The following is a 23,579-nucleotide window of genomic DNA, read 5'->3' on the forward strand; positions in this document are numbered from 1 at the left end:
TTAAGGTTATTAATCAGCTGACTTGGAGTCTATCAAAGGGGAGGCTAATCTAATCCACAGGTGGCTGAACTGAATCACAGGGGCCTTTAGAAGCAGAGCAGGCTCCCCGGCTGGTGGGAGAGGAGCAAGTTGAGAGACTCAAGGTGCAGGAGAGACTGACGCAGGGAGCCCCCACTGCTCAGGCAAAGAGGCCATGGGGCGAGGACCTGGGGTGGTCTCTAGGAGCTGAGAGTGGTCCCCGACCAACACCCGGAAAGAAAACAGAACCTCAATCCCCCAACTGCCACCTGCTGAGTGAGCAGGGAAGCCTGTTTCTCCACCGAGCCTCCGCTGAGGGCCCAGCGTTGATTCCGACCCTGTGAGACCCTGAGCAGAGAACCCAGGTGAGCCATGCCATGCCTGGACTTCTGCTTTACAGAACCAAGACAATCCGTGGGTGTTGTCAGGCCAGTGGCTCACACCTATAATCCTAGCACTTTGGGAGGCCACAGCAGGCAGACTGCTTCAGCCCAGGAGTTGCAGACCAGCCTGGGAAACATGGGGAAACCCCGTCTCTACAAAAAACATTGGCCAGGTGTGGTGGTGCGCACCTGTAGTCCCAGCTACCTGGGAGGCTGAGGCAGGTGGTTCGCTTAATTAAGCCCAGAGGTCGAGGCTGCAGTGAACTGTGTTTATGCCATGGCGCTCCAGCCTGGGCACGGAGCGAGATCCTGACTCAAAAAAAAAAAAAAAAAAAAAAAGAGTTGGTATTATCTTAAAATGCTGTTTGTGGTGATTTGTTCTGCAGCAAAAGAAAACAATCTCAGAGGCCTCAGGACATTTGGACGTCTCACTGAACCCCAGCAGGAAACAATTGGCATCTGGCAGAGCCCACCGCCCGGCTGAGGCCACGCAGGCTCCTGCACTGGCCTCCGACCTCCTCTAGGGGTCTGGGTTAGAGGCCACCCTGCCCACCCTGCCCCCGCCGCCGCTGCCAGTCCCCACGTACAGAACTCCTCCAGGCTGACTTCCTCCACCGCGTGGATACCAGTGAGGTGGGCGACGCGGCCCTGGACTCGAGTCCGCTTGTCCCCAGTGGTCTTCTCCACACGCTCGATCATCTGCTGCTGGCGGTCGATCCAGTAGAGGTGCTTGCCAAGGACGGTCAGGCCCAGAGGCTGCACGATGTTGGCGTCCTCCAGGGTCAGGCGGTTGGCCCCTGCAAGCAGCACAGGGCCCCCCTGAGCGGTGCTGACCTCCAGAGCTCGCCCCACACTCAGCTTGGGAGGACAGAGGTTGACAGGGCTGCCAGGGAGCAGGGGGGATCTCGTGCTCTGGGCAGGGATGGGAGCTGCAGCAGAGAGAGTCCCTGGAAGCAGGCCAACCCAAGCCGAGCCCTCGGAAAGCCCTGCTCCCACCTGGGCCGGGCTCGGGAGGAAGGCCATCAGTTCCAACGGCGGGCCTCGGTCACTGGCCCCTGCAAGCATGGCCCCTCCCCTCCCCCACCCACCCCATCATAAGAGGAAAAGCCACGGGGACCTGCGCGCCCTCTCTAAGCACCAACTTTCATTTCTCTCCAGTCCTCACGGCCTAACACAGCCCAGAGCAGAGCAGCTGCTTGTGCAGGTGCCAGGGGCAGAGGCTAGGCTGGAGTCCTGCTCCATCCCCGGCTGTGGGGCCCCAAGCAGCTCGCTCACCCTCTCTGAGCCTCATCTTCTGCCTCTGCCCAGTGGGGCTCACTCGGAACCCCAGCCTGGAGTTGTCGGCGTGAGGACTAAACATGCTACATGCAAAGTCCCCGGTGCAGTGCTGGGCTCATGACAGGTCCTGGACAATCTGGCAGCTGCTGCCATTACTGACGACAAGGCAGGCAGGGTGTCTGCGGCAGGGCAGGCCCCGGGGCGCATACCTGACAGGTCGCAGCTCTCAATGCGCTTCAGGTCCGCGTCCACCCAGAACAGCTTGCCCAGTGTATTGTCCACCACCAGGGCCACGGGGCGGATGAGGCCGGTGGTGAAGAGGACCTCGCGCTCAGTGCCGTCCAGGGCCGCGCGTTCGATCTTGGCTGCCCGGTCCTGCATGTTGGTGAAGTACAGGTACCTGCGGGAGGGTGGCAGGTGAAGGATGGGTGCGGGGACGGCGTCTCCTCGGCCAGCGCGGAGCTCAGGGCACCCAGCTGGGCTGTGGAAAGGCCCTGCCTCTCAGGGCTGCCCGAGGCTGACAGGTCACATTCCATACTAGTTGAACAGTGCTCCCCAAATTCACGTCCACCTCAGAACCTCGGAATGTGAGCTTATTTGGAAACAGGGTCTTCACAAATGTCACAAAGGATCAAGATACGACCACAATGGGTGAGGGTGGGCCCTAAAGCCAACTGAAGTGTCCTTAAGTGACACAGAAGAGGGCATGCAATGTGCCGTCAGAGAGACTGGAGTGACATGACAAGTCAAGGGATGCCTGGAGCCACCAGAAACCCAAAGGTTCCCTCAGAGCCTTCAGAGGGCGCAGGGCCCTGCCACACCTTGATCTCAGGCTTCTGGCCTCAGGAAGTGTGAGAGAACAAGCGTCCATTACTCTCAGCCACTTAGCTTCTGGTAATTTCTGACAGCAGCCATGGGAGACAGATGCAGGCCCCCACAGCTGCTAAGGACCCCGGAGCCCTGGCCACTGGGAGACCAGCTCAGCTGGCTCCTGCACAGCCACCTTACAGACCCGGGGCTCCCGCCCACTGACCCCACCGTGTGCTGCAGAGGCTGCATCACTGTGGCCGCCACTCCTACCAATGAGGAAACTGAGTCTCCAAGAGGTTATGCCACTCGCCTGAGGTCACGTGGGCAGTAAGTGGCAGAGTCAGGGCTCAAACGCTGGGCTCCTGGCCCAGGACCTGTGCTGGCTGTAGCTCTCGTCTTCATGCCAGCCCCCCAGCTATCGGAGGAAGGCCATCGTGCTCCTGTCCGCAAACATTGCCATGCTCAGTTTGGAGCCTGAGTTTCATGTCACATGGGTTTCGGTCTCCCTCTTTCCCTGGCTATTCCCTCTGGAGACCTTCAGGTCCTGGGTGCCTTCCCACCAACGAGAAGCTCTGACGACCAACAGGTGGGAGCATCGGGGGCCTCCGGGAGGAAGAAGCCCAGGAGCTCCCTGCGGTGGAACAGGAGCGAGTCAACGGGCAGCCCCCGTGCCGTGGAAGGGATTTCTGCACAGGGTTCAAGTTTAACAGGGATGGTACAAAACCTACCAACTGCAACTCCTGTTGGCCAGCGCTGCCCTGTGACCTCTCAGCAGAGCTACCCCTTCCCTTCCAGCCCTCAGGGCTTTCTGCTTCCCTGGAGCGCCCGTGAAAGAGTCTGTGTTTGCTTTCGGGATCCCGGAAAGCCACCCATTGGATCACCGGGGTGGAAAATCACCCCAGCCTGTGAGAGGCTGGCATTCGGCGGAAGACACGGCGGGCATGCCTGGGGGGCAGCACCCCACCCACCCATTGGCCTCCTACCCTCGCTCCGCATTGACGACGATGGCCCTGGGCTTGTCGCGGTCCCCACGCAGCACCACCCCCATGGCTTCCCCGCTCAGCCTGTGGACGTTGATGGTATTGGTGGCCTCGCACGTCCAGAACAGCGTCCGGCTGTAGATGTCGATGCTGAGGTCGTGGGGCTGCCTGTCTGGGTTTTGGCCTTGGCTCAGAGAGGTCAAAACAAAGGGCTGTAAGACAAAGAAACCAAGACTCCTGAGCACTGGCGGAGACCCCCGGGCACTGGTGGAGACCCCCCGGCACTGGCAGAGACCCCCCAGGCACTGGTGGAGACCCCCGGGCACTGGCGGAGACCCTCGGGCACTGGCTGGAGACCCCCCGGCACTGGCAGAGACCCCCCGGGTACCGGCTGGAGACCCCCAGCACTGGCGGAGACCACCCCGGCACTGGCTGGAGAGCTCTGGCAGAAGAGCAGAGGCCACGGTTCTCGAGTTTAGCCTGAAAGTCAAATCCCAGTACTGGTGTGGGGGTCTCTCCTCTTCAACCAGCTCCTAACTACATGCCCACCCGAGTATGCCGGAGCGATTAGGACAACGGCCTCTGGAAGAGCTCTTGCCACCTCAGACTCAAGGCCTCATCAGCCAACCCACCGGGGGACCCAGCTGTGCGCCACTAGCCTGGTGCTCCCATGAAGGCTCTGCTGACGGCCAAGAAGGCACCCAGGACCACAGGGCCCTTCCCAACACGTCCCTGTCTTCTCCACCTGCTAGGACGCAAGCTTTTGGACTGCAGCCCTCATGTCCTGTTTTCTCTGCAGGGCACCAGGACAGCCAGTGTAGGGGCCACCCCTTATAACCCCTTCCCCAAGGGAAGGAGGCCAGGTGAGGGGGAGGCCAGGTGAGGGGGAGGCCAGGTGAGGGTGGGGGTTAGGTGAAGGTGGGGGACAGGTGAGGGTGCAGGGGTGGGTGAGTGGGTGAGGTGAGGGTACAGGGGAGGTGAGGGTGGGTAGGGCAGGTGAGGGTAAAGGGGCTGGTACAGATGTGGGGGTAGGTGAGGTTGGGGGTCAGGTGAGGGTGGGTGGGGGCAGGTGAGTGTGGGGAGTGACCCAGAGCCCCTCTTGAGAACGAAGGGCAGCCACATCTCTCAGTGACTCTCAAGGACTCTCCGGGGTCACCGGCCAGGAGATGCTGGAGCGCTGCCTGAGCCTAGCCCACCCTCTGCATCTCAGGGATGAGCCTGGGCTTTTGGGGCCTCGGAAACAGCATCCCTTCGAAGGGATCTTACTGAGCTGACGTAGGAGGAGAGGACAGCCCAGAAGCCTACTGCCCTGGGGGATCTGGTCCCTTTGGGTTACCCCAAAAGACAGCTGCATCCAAGATCCCAAGTGATTTGGCCTGGGGCAAATGGCGCCTAGAGAACCTGGGCTACTGCCACCCAGGCCTGAAGGAAAAGCTCCCCTCCCCCTCCCTTGAGTCAGAGGGAATCATCTCAGGATGGTGCTCTGATAGTAAGTCTTTTCAGACTTTATCTAGGTCTTTCAGCAGTTAATAAAACAGGGAGGCAGCAGTGGCTCATGCCCGTGATCCCAGAATGTCGGGAAACCGAGGTGGGAGAATCATGTGAGCTGAGGAGTTTGAGACTAGTCTGGGCAACGTAGCAAGACTCCATCTGCATAAAAAAAAATTAAACCAACCAAACAAAAACACACTAGCTCGGTATGGTGACGCACGCCTACAGTCCCAGCTACTCAGAAGGCTGAGGTGGGAGGATCACTTAAGCCTGGGAGGCCAAGGCTGCAGTGAGCTATGCTCATTCCACCACACCCCAGCCTGGGTGACAGAGTAGGACCCTGTCTCAAAAAAATACAAATAAAACAAAGTGTCTAAGTAGATAAAAAGAAACTTCTTCCCCAGGCCCAGCCTCTTGGACCCAAGTGGAATGGGTGCCTCCCTCCCCCATACACATACACACCTCACACACAACACACACCACACACACACACATCCTATGCTCATATCACCACACCCCAGCCTGAAAAATACAAATAAAGTCTCTAAGTAAATAAAAAGAAGCTTCTTCCCCAGGCCCAGCCTCTTGGACCCAGATGGAAAGGGTGCCTCCCTCCCCCATGTATACACACACACACACACCACACGCACACCACACACCACACACACACAGCCTTGCTGGGTAGCTGCAAAGACATCATCACTTTCATCGGACGCGAACGATCACGTGTCTTTGTAGATAACAACATCCACATCATCACAGAGCGATGGACCCTAGGGGCCCGTGTGTCAACACCAACTGAACAAATTCCCTCCTAAAAGCCACAGAGCGGCCGGGCGCGGTGGCTCAAGCCTGTAATCCCAGCACTTTGGGAGGCCGAGACGGGCGGATCACGAGGTCAAGAGATCAAGACCACCCTGGCTAACACGGTGAAACCCCGTCTCTACTAAAAAATACAAAAATCTAGCCGGGCGAGGTGGCGGCGCCTGTAGTCCCAGCTACTCGGGAGGCTGAGGCAGGAGAATGGCGTGAACCCGGGAGGCGGAGCTTGCAGTGAGCTGAGATCTGGCCACTGCACCCCAGCCCGGGCGACAGAGCGAGACTCCGTCTCAAAAAAAAAAAAAAAAAAAAAGCCACAGAGCTCTCAGCTGCGGACCCTGGCCTGGTACAGCTGCCAGGCTGGAAGACAAGCAAGATTCCAGCTACCCTGGCAAAATCAGGCTCACTGTGGAGGGTGGGTCTGTGGGAACCAGATGCAAAACCAGACTTTGGGACAGCAGTCTGGAGAACCACCATCTGAGAAACGTGTACTGTGTGACGTGACACCCTGGCCACACTCCTCCCAGGCACAAAAACAACACAGCAAACTTTACACGGCTGGCCAGTTTCATAAACCCTGAGCTCTTTTTTTTTTTTTTTTTTTTTTTTTTTTGAGAGGGAGTCTCGCACTGTCGCCCAGACTGGAGTGCAGTGGCCGGATCTCAGCTCACTGCAAGCTCCGCCTCCCGGGTTTGCGCCATTCTCCCGCCTCAGCCTCCCAACTAGCTGGGACTACAGGTGCTCGCCACCACGCCCAGCTAATTTTTTTGTATTTTTAGTAGAGATGGGGTTTCACCGTGTTAGCCAGGATGGTCTCGATCTCTTGACCTTGTGATCCGCCCGCCTCAGCCTCCCAAAGTGCTGGGATTATAGACGTGAGCCCCCGCACCCGGCCCCTGAGCTTTCTTTTTAATGTGAAGTACAAATACTTACAATTAGTGCAAAGTTTCTTACCAGAATCCTATGCAACACCACAGGCAACGTGCCTTTTCCTCACTAGAAGAAAACCTTCACCATGGAAGGAAATGTTCAGAGTGGCTTATTCACGACAACCAGAGGAGGAAGCGACCTGGCACCCGTGGATGGATAAATAACAACATGTGGTCCGTACAATGATTTTTTTTTTTTTTTTTTGAGACGGGGTCTCACTGTGTTGCTCAGGCTGGACTGCAGAGGCACAATCTTGGTTCACTGCAACCTCTGCCTCCTGGGTACAAGCAATTCTCCTGCCTCGGCCTCCTGAGTAACTGGGATTACAGGTGCGCACCACCACACCCGGCTAATTTTGTACTTTTAGTAGAGCCCGTGTTTCACTATGTTGGCCAGGCTGGTCTCAAACTCCTGACCTCAAGTGATCTGCCTATCTGAGACTCCCAAAGTGCTGGGATTAGAGGGCGTGAGCCACCACACCCAGCCCTTACAGTGGGTTATTACTCAGGCTTAATTTAAGGAAGGAAATTCTGACATAGGCCACAACACAGATGGACCTTGAGGACACCATGCCACGTGAAAAGAGCTAGTTACAGAAGGGCAAATATTGGTATAATTCCACTTACATGTGGTACCTAGAGAAGGCAGAGAGAGACAGAAAGTAGAATGGTGGCTGTGAGAGGGAGATGAGGAGTGTGTTTAATGCACAGTTTCGGTCCGAGAAGGTGAAGCAGTCTGGAGATGAATGGCGGTGGTGGTTACCATGTGAACTGACTGAATGCCACTGAACTGTCCACTGCAGAATAGGTAAAATGGGCTGGGCGCGGTGGCTCACGCCTGTTATCTCAGTACTTTGGGAGGCCGAGGTGGACGGGCTGCTTGAGTCCAGTTCGAGGCCAGCCTGGGCAACATGGTGAAACCTGTCTCTACATAAAATACCATTAGCCAGGTGTGGAGGTGCACAACTTGAGCCTGGGAGGTGGAGGCTGCAGCAAGCCAAGAGCGCACCACTGCACTCCAGTCTGGGCGACAGGGCAAGACCTTGTCTCAAAAAAAAACAAGGGCGGGCACGGTGGCTCACGCCTGTAATCTCAGCACTTTGGGAGGCTAAGGTGGGCGGATAACCAGGTTAGAAGTTCGAGACCAGCCTGGCCAACATGGTGAAACCCCATCTCTGCTAAAAAATACAAAAATTAGCTGGGCATGGTGATGGACCCCTGTAGTCCCAGCTACTCAGGAGGCTGAGGCAGGAGAATCGCTTAAACCTGGGAGGCAGAGGTTGCAGTGAGTCGATACCGCGCCGTTCCACTCCAGCCTGGGTGACAGAGCAAGACTCCATCTCAAAAAAGAAAGACAGACAGACAGAAAGAAAGAGACAGAAAGAAAGAAAGAGAGAGAGAGAGAGAGAAAGAAAGAGAAAGAAAGAAAGAAAAGAAAAGAAAAGAAAAGAAAAGAAAAGAAAAGAAAAGAAAAGAAAAGAAAGAAAGTTAAAATGGCTGGGTGTTGTGGCTCATGCCTGTAATCCCAGCACTTTGGGAGGGTGAGGTGGGCGGATGGCTTGAGTCCAGGAGTTGAGACCAGCCTGGGCAACATAGTGGGTCTCTACAATTAAAAATATCAGCCAGATGTGGTAGTGTATGCCTGTAGTTCCAGCTACTAGAGAGGCTGAGGTGAGAGGATCACTGGAGCCCCGGAGGCTGAGGCTGCAGTGAGCCATGATCGCACCACTGCACTCCAGCCCAGGCACTGGGGTGAGACCCTGTCTCAAAAACAAGAACAAAATAATTAAAATGGTAAATTTTATGTTATGTATATTTACCACAATAAAAAATAAAAACAATTAATAGAAAACAAAACCTTGGCCAACTGGATGATAATTTAGACACCATCTTTTGGAGGAGCAGGTGAAGTAATTTAATTTACCCCTGGTAAAGAATCAAAGCCAGCGCCCACAGAGCGGGGCGGCTGCAGGAGGCTGGACCTTAGCGACAGACACAAGAGGGGAAAAGCACACTCTCCAAATTAAGTGGAAAACCTTCTGGGTTTTCTTCCAAGTCTTCATCACTTCTGCCTACCAGACACCAGAAAAGAATGCAGCTCCAATGAGACACTAAGGCAATGTACGCCCAGGAGCTTTCTCAGCATGGGAGCCACACATCCATCAATTAACACGTCCCTTTCTCCAAAGGACTCCACGTGACAGTCACCTGTAGCAAGCGAGATGAAAGGAATCCATTTCCACCATCTGCACCACAACAGAGGCAATGATCACAGCTGCCCAGGAGAGAAGCTCCAGGGAGCCAGGCATGGCTCTGAATTTCAATTTGGCTGACTTTTGCCATCAACCAAGGACACAGACCTTACAGTACAACTCAACTAGAAACTGCTGCAGGAGGAAGGATCTGGTGGAAAGGGGCGTCCAGCCTGTCTGGACAGCACCAGCCTTCAGATGGGGGGCACGACAGCGGAACTGACGGCGGACATGGCGACCCATCTGAAAGTCTTTCCAGACGCTCAGCCTCTCTCTGAGTACTCAAGAAAGTACCAAGATTTCACCACAATAACACAAGCTCCCACACCGATGCTCAGTGGAGAAAGAGGCCGTGTGGCTCTGTAGTTTTTTTGTTTTGTTTTGTTTTGAGATGGAGTCTCGCTCTGTTGCCCAGGCTGGAGTGCAATGGCGTGGTCTCAGCTCACTGCAACCTCTGCCTTCCAGGTTCAAGCAATTCTCCTGCCTCAGCCTCCTGAGTAGCTGGGACTACAGGTGCTCGCCACCACACCCAGCTAATTTTTGTATATTTAGTAGAGACGGGATTTCACCATGTTGGCCAGGCTGGTCTTGAGCTCCTGACCTCATGATCCACCCGCCTCAGCCTCCCAAAGTGCTGGGATTACATGCGGGCTCTGTAGTTTTTATAAAAGAAGGCTGCTTAGGAGACAGGCCTATCCTGGAATTCTATGCTAATGAACCTGTTGTGCCCCATGCTGCCGACTCCAGGTGGGCCTGAGGCCGCCGCGAGCACATCATTCCTGGAACAGGTCACACAAGCCTGACACCACAAAGTGGTTGCTCGTGCTACAGCACTTGTTTTTTTATTTTTTATTTTTTGAGACGGAGTTTTGCTCTTGTCACCCAGGCTGGAGTGCAATGGTGCGATCTTGGCTCACTGCAACCTCTGCCTCCTGGGTTCAAGTGATTCTCCTGCCTCAGCCTCCTGAGTAACTGGGATTACAGGCACCCGCCACCACGCCCAGCTAATTTTTGTATTTTCAGTAGAGACGGGGTTTCACCATGTTGGCCAGGCTGGTCTTGAACTCCTGACCTCAGGTGATCCGCCTGCCTCGGCCTCCCAAAGTGCTGGGATTACAGGCGTGAGCCACCACGCCCAGCCTAGCAATTGTTTTAAAAATGCAAATCTGGCCGGGCTGCGGTGGCTCACGCCTGTAATCCCAGTTATTCAGGAGGCCGAGGCAGGAGAATCGCTTGAAGGTAGGAGGCAGAGGTTGCAGCAAGCCGGGATCATGCCACTGCACTCCAGGCTGGGTGACACAGTGAGACTCCATCTCAAAAAATAAAAAAAAGCAACTCTGTTCCAATGCAGTGATGTATCAGGACAATTTGAGCACAGCACGGTTTCACATTTGCTCATGCACAATTTCCTCCGTGAGACACATTAAGCGAAGGCAGAAAACCACAGCCGGCAGGGAACTGCGCAGGGTCACACCCACACACACCCCTCCGTCTCTGACCTCCCTGGGCTCACTGCTGGGGCCATGACCCACTCCTCTCCACACCTGGGGTGAGAACTTTCCATCTGATTTCCCACAATCCTCCTTCCAGCGCTTCACGAAAACTCACGCACGGCACCCTTGCACCCTTCCACACTCATAAGCCAACTCCTGATCTTCCCAAGGTAAAGTGCCGTATTTATTGCAGCGTTAATGTTTGCGAATGCACAGTATTGTGGGATATATCTAACCATTTAATGTGCAAAAGGCACTCTGCTATTTCCCAGGTTCCTCTCTTCTGTTACATGTCATTGACGGAGATTTTGGGGGCTGTGCCCTGGTCCCCTTTTTCCTATGAGTCGTGTCATTTTTACTGTGCAATTTTGCAGTGTGGTGACTTTTAGAAGCATATATACTGCATTGTAGCAGAAATGACTGCACAATTCCTACAAAATAAAGGATAAACCTAGATTAACCAGTACCAACTACCCCTGTATGACACAAGACTACTTTTCTTTCTTGGAAAGAAAAAAGTTCTGTGGGGTTTGACCCCACCATGACTACTTAAACTACTAGGAAACCCAGTTTCTACAGATAATCACAGTCTCGGGGTTCCACGCAGCTCAGGGTTATACCCCATGACTATGTAATCGAAGCCCAAGTCATCGTTCACCCAGAACCAAGTTCTGTTTCCTCCCTCTGCTAAGGACAAGGGCAGCAGCCTGGAAACTAGCAAGAGGCGCACCTTGGGAAGCACCCCGCACCCTAACAGGGCACCTGCCTGGGTCCCATCGTCCTTGGCTCGCTTGATGTTCTGGCGCCCGTCCACCCAGTAGATGAACTTGTCCAGTGGGTCATAGTCGATGGCTTTGACGTTCCTCAGCCCATGCAGGGGCAGGATGAGATCCGGGCTGTGCTGGTCGTCCGGGATCATCCGACTGATGGCAGATTTCTGGCTGAACAGCAAGAAGGTGGTGGGCGCTAGAGGAGGCAAAGACAGGGTTGCAGGTGGGTGTCTGGAAGCCAAAGAGGAGCTGGCGGGCGGGACAGCACACCACTTGACTACAATAGGTGGCCCAGCATCCACCCCGCTGGAGGTCCACGGGAAAGATAGGGGGACCAGGGCTGTCTCTTGGGGGTGCGCTATGGGGAATTTCACTCTTCATGTCATATGTGTCTCTGCTGTTTCAAAGTACAAGTGTTATTTTTGAAATAGATTATTTATTTATTTATTTATTTTGAGACGGAGTCTCACACTATTGCCCAGGCTGGACGATCTTGGCTCACTGCAAGCTCCGCTTCCTGGGTTCACACCATTCTTCTGCCTCAACCTCCCAAGTAGCCAGGACTACAGGGGCCCGCCACTACACCCAGTTAATTTTTTGTATTTTTAGTACAGACGGGGTTTCACCGTGTTAACCAGGATGGTCTTGATCTCCTGACCGCGTGATCCACCCGCCTCGGCCTCCAAAGTGCTGGGATTACAGGTGTGAGCCAGTGCGCCCTGCCATTTATTTATTTATTTATTTATTTATTTGAGATAGAGTTTCGCTCTTGTTGTCCAGGCTAGAGTGCAGTGGCACAAACTCGGCTCACTTGAAACTTCTACTTCCCAAGTTCAAGCGATTCTCCTGTCTCAGCCTCCCGAGTAGCTGGGATTACAGGTGTGCCCCACCATGCCCAGCTAATTTTTTATTTTTAGTAGAGATGGAGTTTCACCATATTGGCCAGGCTGGTCTTGAACTCCTGACCTCGGGTGATCCGCCCACCTCAGCTTCCCAAAGTGCTGGGATTACAGCTGTGAGCCACCGCGCCCAGCCCAATAAATTTATTTTTAAATGATGAAAACTTAAGACAGAAGGCAGGTAATGGTGTGAACACTGGTGGTGGAATGGTAGTGAAACTCGTACCCATGACTGTGTGTGCAGTTTGCTATGTGCCTATGTGTACACCAGTGAACTGCAGAAAACTGGGCACAGTCAACGACAAGCCCAGGAGGAGATACTCCTCGAGGGTGTCAGTGAGCAGCATGTGCCACCACAAGGCAGCCCCGGAATCAAGCTGGGCCTCCTCTCAGTGCACTGGCAGCAGGACCGGAAGAACCAGCTCTCTAGCAGGACCAGGACATCCAGTGGCCTCTCCCTCTCAGCAGCAAACAGAGTCTCCTGGCCTGAGTCCTGCCTGGGTTCAGAAGCTGTGGCACTTCAGGCTACAGTGGCTGGTCTGAAATCCAAGTCACTGCACCAGGTCTGCCGGGCACAGGACGGGGACTCTTAAGTCATGGCAACCCCTCCTTGCCATGGGTTACCTGCACCTCCGTTTGACTCTCCAAGATCATGGCCCCAGGGAGGCATGGTGAGCAACAGGACTAAAGACAGTCCAGCCATGGGAAGTCCCAGACTCTGGCCCAGGCCCATCTCCTGCCAGCCCGGGCCTCGAACAGCCCCTTAACCTTTGCAAGCCTCAAGTTCCCCATCCATGCAGCTGGGACAGGCAAGACCAGCCCTGCCGGTGCCCAGGTCTACATGAGACTCCAACGGGGCCTGGGTGACAAAGAGCTTTATAAACTATCAAGTTCTGCGTAGGGAATCATAACCAGCTCACTGCTGATGTCATGGGGGAAGAGACTGCCAACAGGAAGCACATGTACTCTAGAGGGGCCACAGGAAAGTCACTCTTCTCATCACTGACACGAGAACAAAGAGGCTCACCTGCTTCCGAGGGTCAGGGCAAAAATTGCCCGAACTGATGCCAGGCTGCCTGGCAAGGGTTCAGGAGCAGGGACTCTTGAGCCAGCCTGCCACAGTCAACCCTGGCTCAACCCGCTCCGGTCATATGGCCTTGGGTGGGTTGCCACACCTCTCTGTGTGTCGGGTTCCTTGTATGTGAAATGGGACCATGCTACTCCCCACCCTCCAGGCTTGAGGAGTGAATGAGTGCCATGGAAAGCACTCAGCATCGTGCTGGCAGTATGAGCGAGCGCCCTTCCCCCACGACTGGTTTTCACACCCAAAGGTCCTTTCCGAGACCTGCCAGCTGAGGGGTTTTGGCCATTTACCTGTGTCCTGATGAAGCAACAAGTCCACCCAGCCTGGACCTGGACCTTCAGGTAGCATCATGCAGCTTGTGCAGTGCACAACCTACCCAACCATCTGTGTACACCCAGGAACCCCAGATGAGAAACTTCTTTCAGCATCAGCTCCCAGAACCAGTCTGATCTAATGAGAGAGTGAGGTTCGGGGACCGCGAGGCACTTACGGCTGCAGTTTCGACTGCTGGGGTCCAGGGTGTGGTGTGAGGCACAGCCGCAGCGGTGGCCACCGGGGATGGCAAGGCACAGCTGTCCACACTGCCCGTTGTTGTGCATACAGTCGTTGAGGCCATCCTGGCGGGAGGAGTGGAACACCAGGATGTCCATCACGAAGTCCAGGTGGCCCTGGATGAGGGTGCGGTTCCGGCCGCTGGTCTTGTCGGCCCGCTCGATGCTGTGCAGATTCCAGTCGGTCCAGTAGATATAATCGCTGTACTGCGTCAGACCGAACGGGTGCGGGAGGTCGTCGGCAATCACAACCCGCTCCTGACCTGCATGGACACACACGGGCACGGTGTCAGCAACGGCACAGCCAGGCCACAGAGCACAGGGCACCCTGAGGGACAAGCCGGAGTTCAACCCTGCAGCCTAGCAACCACGTGAGTGCCTTAAAGTGTTTGGCCACCTTGGAAAACTGGCAAGATCCACTGAAGAGCAGGCAGGATCTACTAAAATTAAGTGACCTGGCTACAGTCACACAGCTGCTAAGCGGCAGGGCCGGGATTACTACCCAGGCAGGCAACGAGGTTCCACGTTCCTGTTCTCACCATGTCAGGCCTGGCTATGCATCCTTCACTCCCGCAGCAACAAGCCCAGGCCTTCCATGTTATTATTCAAGCACTCAGTAAACATCCAGAGCGTTTAAGTCCAAAACACTGTACGTACAGCAGAATGACGGCCAGGCTGCAATGCACATGGCCACCCTCACTGGCAGGGTCACATGAATTTCCAGGGGCTTTTGCTAGTTTTCATCTGAGTCTGTCCTCACTCCGGGGTGATTAATGAGCTTAATCATTTCAGGCAACCACAGCTGTGCTGTGACCGGTTTCTCGCCTGGCAACAGGTTTGCATGCGGCCTGGATGAGCTGGGTCACGGGATTCCCTGCAGAGCTGGTGACGGTCACGAAGTCATGTGCAAACCTAGGTACTGGCCTCACAAGCCAGGGTGCAGCCCACCCCCAGCAGCAACCGGGACACGGGGTTCAAGTGCCAGCTCTGCCTACGCAGTACGTGGGACAAGGCATGCAGCTGGCCGATGCCCCAGCCTCCTCATCTGTAAAATGGGCACAACACGCCCACCGCAGATGGCGAGTAGCAGTGGTTGTCAGAAGCCAAATTCTTGCTGTCATTCCTGAGCGGTTTGACATGGCTGATGTGCTCAGAGGTTCTGCTAGGGTCAAGGTCACCAAAGGTCCCTCTGCCAGGGGCCAAAAGTCAGGGCTGCCCAGGTGACCCCCTCCTCCTTTGTCTGCCCTCAAGCCAAGGGCTGCCTGGGGGCTTGGACCTGAGCCCTCAGAGTTTTTTTCTTTTCTTCCTTTTTTTTTTTTTTTTTTTGAGACAGGGTCTCACTCTATTGCCCAGGCTGGAGTGTAGTGGCACGATCATAGCTCACCACAGCCTCAACCTCCTGGGCTCAAGCAATCCTTCTATCTGTCCTCCCAAGTAGCTAGGACTACAGGCATGAACCACCATGCCCAGCTAATGTTTTAAAAAATTTTTTGTAGAGATGGGGTCTCATTACGTTACCCAGGCTGGTCCTGAACTCCTGGGCTCAAACTATCTGCCCACCTTGGCCTCACAAAGTGCTGGGATTACAGGTGTGAGCCACTGCACCTGGCCCTTCAGAGCATCTGCCCCTGACCTTCCACTCTCTCGACTTGGCAGGGGGTATGGGGGTACCTTTGTTGAGCATGGTGGCTCCTGTCACCTGCCATATCACCCAGGACAGCTAACATAACTACTCTAGCAGAACAGAGTGTGCAGTCCCCTGCTCTGGGTTCAAATCCTGCTCCTGCCGCTGTGTGACTTGGGATAGGTTTTTTTTTCAAACTTCCCTGAGCTTCATTCTCATGATCTGGAGAAAGGACATGAGAGCACAAGTCCCTGGGTCCCGGGCATGTGGACACTCCCAGCACAATCCACACACACAGTGGGGCTCAGGGCTGGGTGGGGATTGAGTGCCGGCCCTGGTGTCTCGGGGGAATCCTGAACTCACCAGCTCTGTGACCTAAGGCAAGTCATGTGGCTTCCTCAGGCCTCAGCTTCCCTAGCAATGAAAACCTCCACCACATGCGTTAGAGTCCTGGCACAGGGATTAGCTGGGACCTGGTGCTCAGCAGGTGCACAGGAAACAGCTGTCACCAGAGACTCTCCCAACACAACTGCAGCAACGGCACCCAGGGGTGGACAGGGACAATCCCCACAGCAGAGGGTGAGGCTGCTGGGCAGTCGAAGGTGTGGCCACAACTTCTGCCAGGTTGGGGAATTGCAGGCCACAGGGCATGTGCGGTGGGGCTGGGAGGTGGCCAACGTCCAGCTGCCCCGCCCTCCACGACCAGCAGGCCCCGGCCCGGCCCTCACCCAGCATGTTGGATGACTCGATCATGTTGGTGTCCAGGTCGGTCCAGTAGAGGCGCTGGTCAGCATAGTCAATGGTGAGGTCGTTGGCCCGGCCCACCTTGTCCACCAGCGTCATGCAGTTGGTCCCGTCCATGAAGGCCCGCACGATCCTCGGCTTGCCGCCCCACTCGGTCCAGTAGATGTAGCTGGAAGGCACAAGAGAGAAGGGCCGGCTCGGTGAGTCCACTCTCACCGCAGGACAGCGGGTGGCGGAGGGACACAACTGCCCCCATCTCTTCAGCTCAGCCCTCCCCGTCCTGGAGAAAGCCACGCGCAGGAAGCAGGGAAGGGCGAGACCCTCGCCCCCTGCCACACACATATCCCTCCAGGGGTGGTCACTGGGCCACCTCCCTGAATTCCCACAGTGGCTCACTTGTAAGGTAAGTAAATACCCATGTACAGACACAAAAACAGGCGCACAGACAGGGCGAGTGTGTGCTGGAACATCCCCCTAAGCTTGGCCGGATGTTGGGGACACAGCAGAAACCAGGATGGACACGAGCACATCACAAAACAAGACCTCAGGGCAGGGGAAGCCTTGCAGGATCCGGACGTAAACTCGGCTCTGGGTTCCTCCCCCAGCAGCCCCTCCTTCCCTCTTCTTTTAGCAGATCCAGAGGAGGAAATGCACATCCTCATTCCAGAATTTTCTAACTTTGACCTGCCCTTGCTCTAAAGCCTGGACCTCTTTCTATGTCCTGCCATCCTGAAGTCTTCCTTCCTTCCCTAGCAGAACAGGTGACAGGCAGGGACTGGGCTGCTGCACACATCACAGATGCTTTACGGGCTGGTCACTGTGCCCACTGCACAGAAAAGAAAACTCAAGTCCAGAGAGACGTCCCCCACAACTGGGGCCTGTCTGACCCCAGTGCCCAAGGCATGGCCGCCAGGATGCCCGGCAGCTACAAGCACGTTTACTTCTCGAGGTGGGTCCTAAGCTGTGGCTCAGCAGCCTCCAAGAGGCCATTTCAGAGGAGCCTGAGGTCCGGGGACCTCAAAGTCAATTCTGGATCATGGTTTTGGCAAAAGAGTACAAAGCAAGGAGGCCTGGTTGGGAGCCTGAGACAGCACTTCCTGGCCCAGCTCTGCTCTAACTGGGTATGTGACCTTAGGAAAGTCACTTGGTTTCTCTCAGCCTGTTTCTGCATCTGTAAAACTGACACAGATACCTGCCCTATGCAGGCTCCATGGACGCTTTGGTAAGACAGCCCAGGTGAAAGCAGCCAGCACTGGGCCTGATACAGCCTCAGCCCCTGCTCCACGAATGAACTCCATGACCTCTGAGGGTTCTACCAGTCCTGGACATCATCAAGGCTAATCACCGAGGGCTACACGGGCAGCCTGCCACCTCGCCCAGTTGGCACCCCTGCACTGTCTCATACAAAGAGGTGGACACGAGAACACACGGGACAGGCAAACCCTTACCCTTTGGTGGGATCCAGGGCCAGCGACCTCGGGTTGTCCAAGTCCCTCCACACGAGGACTTGCCGGAACTGCCCGTCCAGCCGTGCCACTTCGATCCTGTTGGTCCCGGTGTCGGCCCAGTAGAGGTTCTTGCCCATCCAGTCAACGGCCATGCCCTCGGGGTAGTCAAGGCCAAACTCTACCACGTGCTCCACCGAGCTCCCATTCATGAAGGCACGGCTGATGGTCTGGTAGCAGGTGAGGAGGAAAAGCGCCACGTTTTAGGAACAAGCATCTTTTTTCTTTTTTTTTTTTGACGGAGTTTCATTCTTCTTGCCCAGCCTGGAGTGCAATGGTGCGATCTCAGCTCACTGCAACCTCTGCCCCCTGGGTTTAAGCTATTCTCCTGTCTTAGCCTCCCAAGGAGGTGGGTGCCCACCACCACGCCCAGCTAATTTTTTTGTATTTTTAGTTGAGATGGGGTTTCACCAAGTTGACCAGGCTGCTCTCCAGACCTCAGGTAATCCACCTGCTTCAGCCTCCCAAAGTGCTGGGATTACAGGCGTGAGCCACCGCGCCCAGCCAGAACCAGTGTGTTTTGTAGACATCTCCCAAGATGCTTGGCCACCAGGAGCAGCTACTGAACACATTCTGGACAGGATCACCAAGATTCAAGTTTTTAAACGAACGTTTGAAATTTAGCAAGACACCTTTTTGGAAAAAGCAACTTCGAGATTTTATATACATATATATAATATATAAATGTATATTTATAAAATATGATATAACATACATTTATAAATATACATTTATATAATATTTTTAAATTATATATATTTATAAATATATAATATATATATTATATATATATATTTTTTTCCTCACACAGACAGGTCTTGCTCTGTTGCTCAGCTTGGAGTGCAGTGGTGTAATCTCAGGTCACTGCAGCATCAACCTCCTGGGGTTCAAGCAATCCTCCCAACTCAGCCTCCTGAGTAGCTGGGACTACAGCTATGTACCACTATGCCCGACTTATTAAAAAAGTTTTTTGTAGAGATGGAGTCTCACTATGTTGCCCAGGCTGGTCTCAAACTTCTGGGCTCAAGTGATCCTCCTTCCTCAGCCTCCCAAAGTGTTGGGATTACAGGCATGAGCCACTGTGCCCGGCTGTAACCAGCACATAGATAATAAAAGAACAGTTAAGCCTAAAAGGGAACATCTGTGCAGTGGAGTATTTCACACGTTTAAAAGATTGTGCCAAAGGGTTTGTCATAGCATCATCAAATACCTGTTGTAAGGTCAAGTGAAAAAATCAGGATATAGAATTCTGTGTAGCATATGTCTGTGATGATGAGAAATGCTATCTTAGAGAAAAAAGACTTGAAAGCAATATGCTGAGGCGTCAGCAACGGTCGTCTCTGGCTGGAGAGGTTATGGACAATTTTTATTTTATTTTTTATACTTTTCTATATATTTTATTTTTTCTACAAAGAATGCTTGTGACTTAAAGTCATAAAAAATCTTTTAAAGATACGTAATACAAATAGTAGAATAGGCCGGGCATAGTGGCTCACACCTGTAATCCCAGCGCTTTGGGAGGCTGAGGCGGGCGCTTGAGCCTAGGAGTTTGAAACCAGCCTGGGCAACATGGGGAAGCCCTGTCTCCACAACATAAAAATCAGCCAGGTGTGGTGGTGTGTGCCTGTAGTCCCAGCTACCAGGGAGGCTGAGGTGTGAGGATCACTAGAGCCCAGGAGGTCGAGGCTGCAGTAAGCTGAGATTACACCACCGCACTCCAGCCTGAGTGACAGAGGGAGACCCTATTTCAAAAACAAACAAACAAAAATCCAGAAAACAAATAGTAGAATAATAAATGAGCAAACATTGTAGTTGTCCAATACATTGTAGTTGACCTTTAGAACAGAGGTCAGCACACTTTTTCTGTAAAGGGGCGGATGGTACATATTTTAGGCTTTAGAACCCATACAGATCTGCCACAACTCAACACAGCAGCACAAAAACTGCCGCAGACAATCCACAAACAAATACGCTTTGGTGTGCACCAATCAAATTTGCTTTTTTTTTTTTGAGACAGAGTTTCATTCTTGTTGCCCAGGCTGGAGTGCGATGGTGCCATCTCGGCTCACCACAATCCCCGCCTCCCAGGTTCAAATGAGTCTCCTGCCTCAGCCTCCCAAGTAGCTGGGATTACAGGCGTGCACCACCATGCCCAGCTAATGTCTTCTGTATTTTTAGTAGAGATGGGGTTTCTCCACATTGGTCAGGCTGGTCTCAAATTCCCAACCTCAGGTGATCCGCCCGCCTCAGCCTCCCAAAGTGCTGGGATTATGGGTGTGAGCCACTGTACCCAGCCACGAATCAAACTTTCTTTACACAATCAGGAGACCAGCCCGTGGACCAGTTTGCTAAACCCTTCTTTAGAAGGCAAAAAGTCTTTCTAGGCCGGGTGCAGTAGCTCACACCTGTCATCCCAGCACTTTGGGAGGCTAAGGCAGGCAGATCACCTGAGGTCAGGAGTTCAAGACCAGCCTGGCCAACATGGTGAAATCCTGTCTCTACTAAAAATATAAAAAAGCTAGCTGGGCATGGTGGCACGTGCCTGTAATCTCAGTTACTCAGGAGGCTGAGGCAGGAAAATTGCTTGAACTCGGGAGGCAGAGGTTGCAGTGAGCTGAGATCATGCTACTGTACTCTAGCCTGGGTGACAGAGCAAGACTCCATCTCAAAAAAAAAAAAAAAAAAAAAAAAGTCTTCCTGTATTTGTCCTGAATGTTTGTATTTGCACTATAAATGAAGAAAGAGTCTGCAAAGCAAACGGGCACTGACGAGGGAGCGGGTGGAGTCTCTGAAGTCAAGCTCAACAGACAACAAACATTTCATATTCACACAAGCATTTCACAAAAGCCCTTGTGTGTATCTACCGGATTTGCTCACTATAATCATCTATTTTTTAAAAAATAAGCTTGGTCATATTTGATTAGCTTGAATTGAGTTACAATAAATATGACAGGCTGGGTGCAGTGGCTCAAGCCTGTAATCCCAGCACTTTGGGAGGCTGAGACGGGCAGATCACGAGGTTAGGAGATCGAGACCCTCCTGGCTAACATGGTGAAACCCCGTCTCTACTAAAAATACAAAAAACTAGCCGGGCGAGGTGGCGGGCGCCTGTAGTCCCAGCTACACGGGAGGCTGAGGCAGGAGAATGGCGTAAACCTGGGAGGCGGAGCTTGCAGTGAGCTGAGATCCGGCCACTGCAAACAGCCCGGGCGACAGAGCAAGACTCCGTCTCAAAAATAAATAAATAAATAAATATGACAGTGCTTTAAGAAAAGTGTCTGAAGCCCTTGAGGCAGGAACAGAGGCAAGGTTTTCCCATACAGGCTGCCTGTGTGCACGTCTGGCCCACGCTACCTTCAGGCTGACGTCTGTCCAGTAGATGTGGTTGTTGGACACATCGAAGTCCAGGGCTGAGGCCTCCTTGACGCCCGTGAGTGGGATGGCCACGTCGTTGTTGTTGGTCTCAAGGGAGATCCTGTGGATGGCGGCTCTGCTGGTAAAGACCAAGAAGGCCTCGGGCACGATGCAGGTCTTCATGTCACTTAGCAGCTCCAGGCCGATGGGGCAGCCACACCGGGTTGCGTGGGGCGTGAAGAAGCACAGGTGGCTGCACCCCCCGTTCCTGTCCGCACACGGGTTGGTTCCTGGAAGCAAACACAGAGGCTCCAATCTAAACACCACCAGCCCAGCAGGGAAAGGGGTGCGGCCAAGTGAGCCACACAGCTCAGGGGTGCTGAGCTCAGGACTCACCCCTGGGTTGGGTTCGACCTCATGGCTGGGCTGGGCTATGATTATTGTTCCCCTGGCCAGGCTTAACCCTCAGACACACACACACCTTTCACCTGAAAGCCAGGATGGGACAAAAGCTCCAACGTGCACAGCTTTATTCCTGCCACACGTCAAACAGGGACAGTAGCTGGGGGTGGCGGGAACACGCCTGGCAATGGCAACCAAGTTCTCCCCTGGTATGGTCAAGGGTATCAGTAACAGCAGTGCAGGCTCTGACCGGACCTTGTCAGGCGCCAGGCACTGGTCCCAGAGAGTCACCTGCCTGAACTCACTCCATCCACCTTGGAGATAGGAGCTATTTTCATCACAATGCCCATTTTTCATTCGAGGAAACTGAAGCGCAGAGAGGCTGCTGAAGGGAGCGTGGTCAGGAAGTCAGGGAGCAGCTCCGCGAGAGTGCCAGCCCAGCGGTCCAGCCTCCTGGCCTGTGCTCCGGCCCAGGAAGAAAACAGTTAACGCCTTGGGGCAGGGACCGGGCAAGTCCTTGGGCCTCGGCTCCTGAGAGTCCCAGCTAGGCCCTTCCTCCGATTCACTGACATTCCCAGCAACCCTGAAAACTCACGTTCACCCAGCAGGACAAAAGCTGCCTCTTTTTCACACAGAACAGACAGCATTCGTTTATTTTTGGCCAGTCTGTTAATTTCACTCATCAACCAAAGTGCTGTGGCTTTAATTTAGTGTTAAATATTTAAGCCAAAAAAAGAATCTTTTTCCCCATCTCCTTTAGTAAATCATGGGGTGAGAGAGGAGGGGGAAGAAGCCCAATTTCTCAGCTTCAAATCACACCCCCATGGAGGCACCTTTTTGTCTTATATCTCTGGGGTTTTATTTTTTTCTTCGAACAGTCCCTCACAGGTCAGTCTCACCTTCCATCGTGGATAAATGTTTTTTTTTTTTTTTTTTTTTTTGAGACAGGGTCTCACTCTGTCACTCAGGCTGGAGTGCAGTGACATGATCTCAGCTCACTGCAACCTCTGCCTCCAGGCTCTGGTGATCCTGCCACGTCAGTCTCCTAAAGCCCCCTAAATAGCTGGGACCACAGGCACATGCCACCATGCCCAGCTAATTTTATGTAATTTTTTTTTTTTTCTTCTGGTAGAGATGAGGTCTCTCTATGTTGCCCAGGGGAGACACTCTCAAATTCCTGGGCTCAAGTGATCCTCCTGCCTCAGCCTTCCAAAGTTCTGGGATTTCAGGCATGCGCCACCGCACCTGGTATAAATGTTCTTTTTTTTTCTTTTTCTTTTTGAGACACGGTCTCGCTCTATTGCCCAGGTGGAGGGCAGTGGTACAATATCGGCTCACTACAACCTCCGCCTCCTGGGTTCAAGCAATTTTCCTGCCTCAACCTCCCGAGTAGCTGGGATTACAGGCATGTGACACCACACCCGGCTAATTTTTTTTTTTTTTTTTTTTTTTTTTTTTTTTGTACTTTTAGTAGAGATGGGGTTTCACCATGTTGGTCAGGCTGGTTTCAAACTCCTGACCTCAAGTGATCTGCCTGCCTCAGCCTCCCAAAGTGGTGGGATTTCAGATGTGAGCCACTGCCCCGGCATGAATGTGTCTTTAAAGGAGGCTGGGAAAACTAAATTCCTGGATTCCATCCTCTGCATGAGGACATAGGGTGCGACGAAGGCTGTGACGGAAGCACTCACTGCTCCTGGGGTCGCCCGCGCTGCCTCAGCTCCAGGCCTCTGCGGGGCTGTCCTTTCTGCCCCAACCTGCTCCCTCAATTCCCAGCTCCCTCGTATTTTAAAGTCAGGGATCTACCATCACAGCTAACATCACATCCACCCCACGGGGAGCAGAGTCAATCCAGGCATCTCACTCAGGACTGCAGGCAACGCAGCAGCAAGCACCACGTCCCCTGTCCTCTCATCCTTCATCAAGATTTACTGAGTGACTCTGACAAGCACGTGCAGCACAGGACCCCGGGCCCCAGCCGGACACAGAGCCCCTGCCGCACCTGGACGCTGCTCTCTCCAGTGTAACTCTATCACCTTTGCAGGAAGAGACAAATCGTCGTGCCAGACAACGACCCCCTCGGGGAGCGTACCGCGGATCCTGGCTTTCAGGTGAAAGGTACGCGTGCGTTGGCCACAGGGGCAACAAGCACAGCCCAGCCCAGGCAGACCCAGCAGTGAGTCCTGAGCTCAGCAC

The 23,579-nt window shown here is 53.8% G+C and overlaps 1 protein-coding gene across 1 annotated transcript in view; it reads right to left on the reverse strand.

Annotated features, from left to right (window-relative positions):
- The window catches only part of LRP5 (LDL receptor related protein 5), a 137,334-nt gene that overhangs the window by 23,153 nt on the left and 90,602 nt on the right, over positions 1 to 23,579 (reverse strand). The window contains exons 9-16 of the mRNA XM_073010818.1: positions 20,985 to 21,274; positions 17,574 to 17,800; positions 16,110 to 16,294; positions 13,697 to 14,020; positions 11,220 to 11,419; positions 3,473 to 3,681; positions 1,889 to 2,079; positions 989 to 1,198 (exon numbers count right to left, since the gene is read on the reverse strand). Of these exons, the coding sequence (XP_072866919.1) occupies positions 989 to 1,198; positions 1,889 to 2,079; positions 3,473 to 3,681; positions 11,220 to 11,419; positions 13,697 to 14,020; positions 16,110 to 16,294; positions 17,574 to 17,800; positions 20,985 to 21,274 (1,836 nt within the window). The remainder of the gene's footprint in view (positions 1 to 988; positions 1,199 to 1,888; positions 2,080 to 3,472; positions 3,682 to 11,219; positions 11,420 to 13,696; positions 14,021 to 16,109; positions 16,295 to 17,573; positions 17,801 to 20,984; positions 21,275 to 23,579) is intronic.

This window comes from Chlorocebus sabaeus, chromosome 1 (genome assembly GCF_047675955.1).
Source record: "Chlorocebus sabaeus isolate Y175 chromosome 1, mChlSab1.0.hap1, whole genome shotgun sequence".
Classification (NCBI taxonomy): domain Eukaryota; kingdom Metazoa; phylum Chordata; class Mammalia; order Primates; family Cercopithecidae; genus Chlorocebus; species Chlorocebus sabaeus.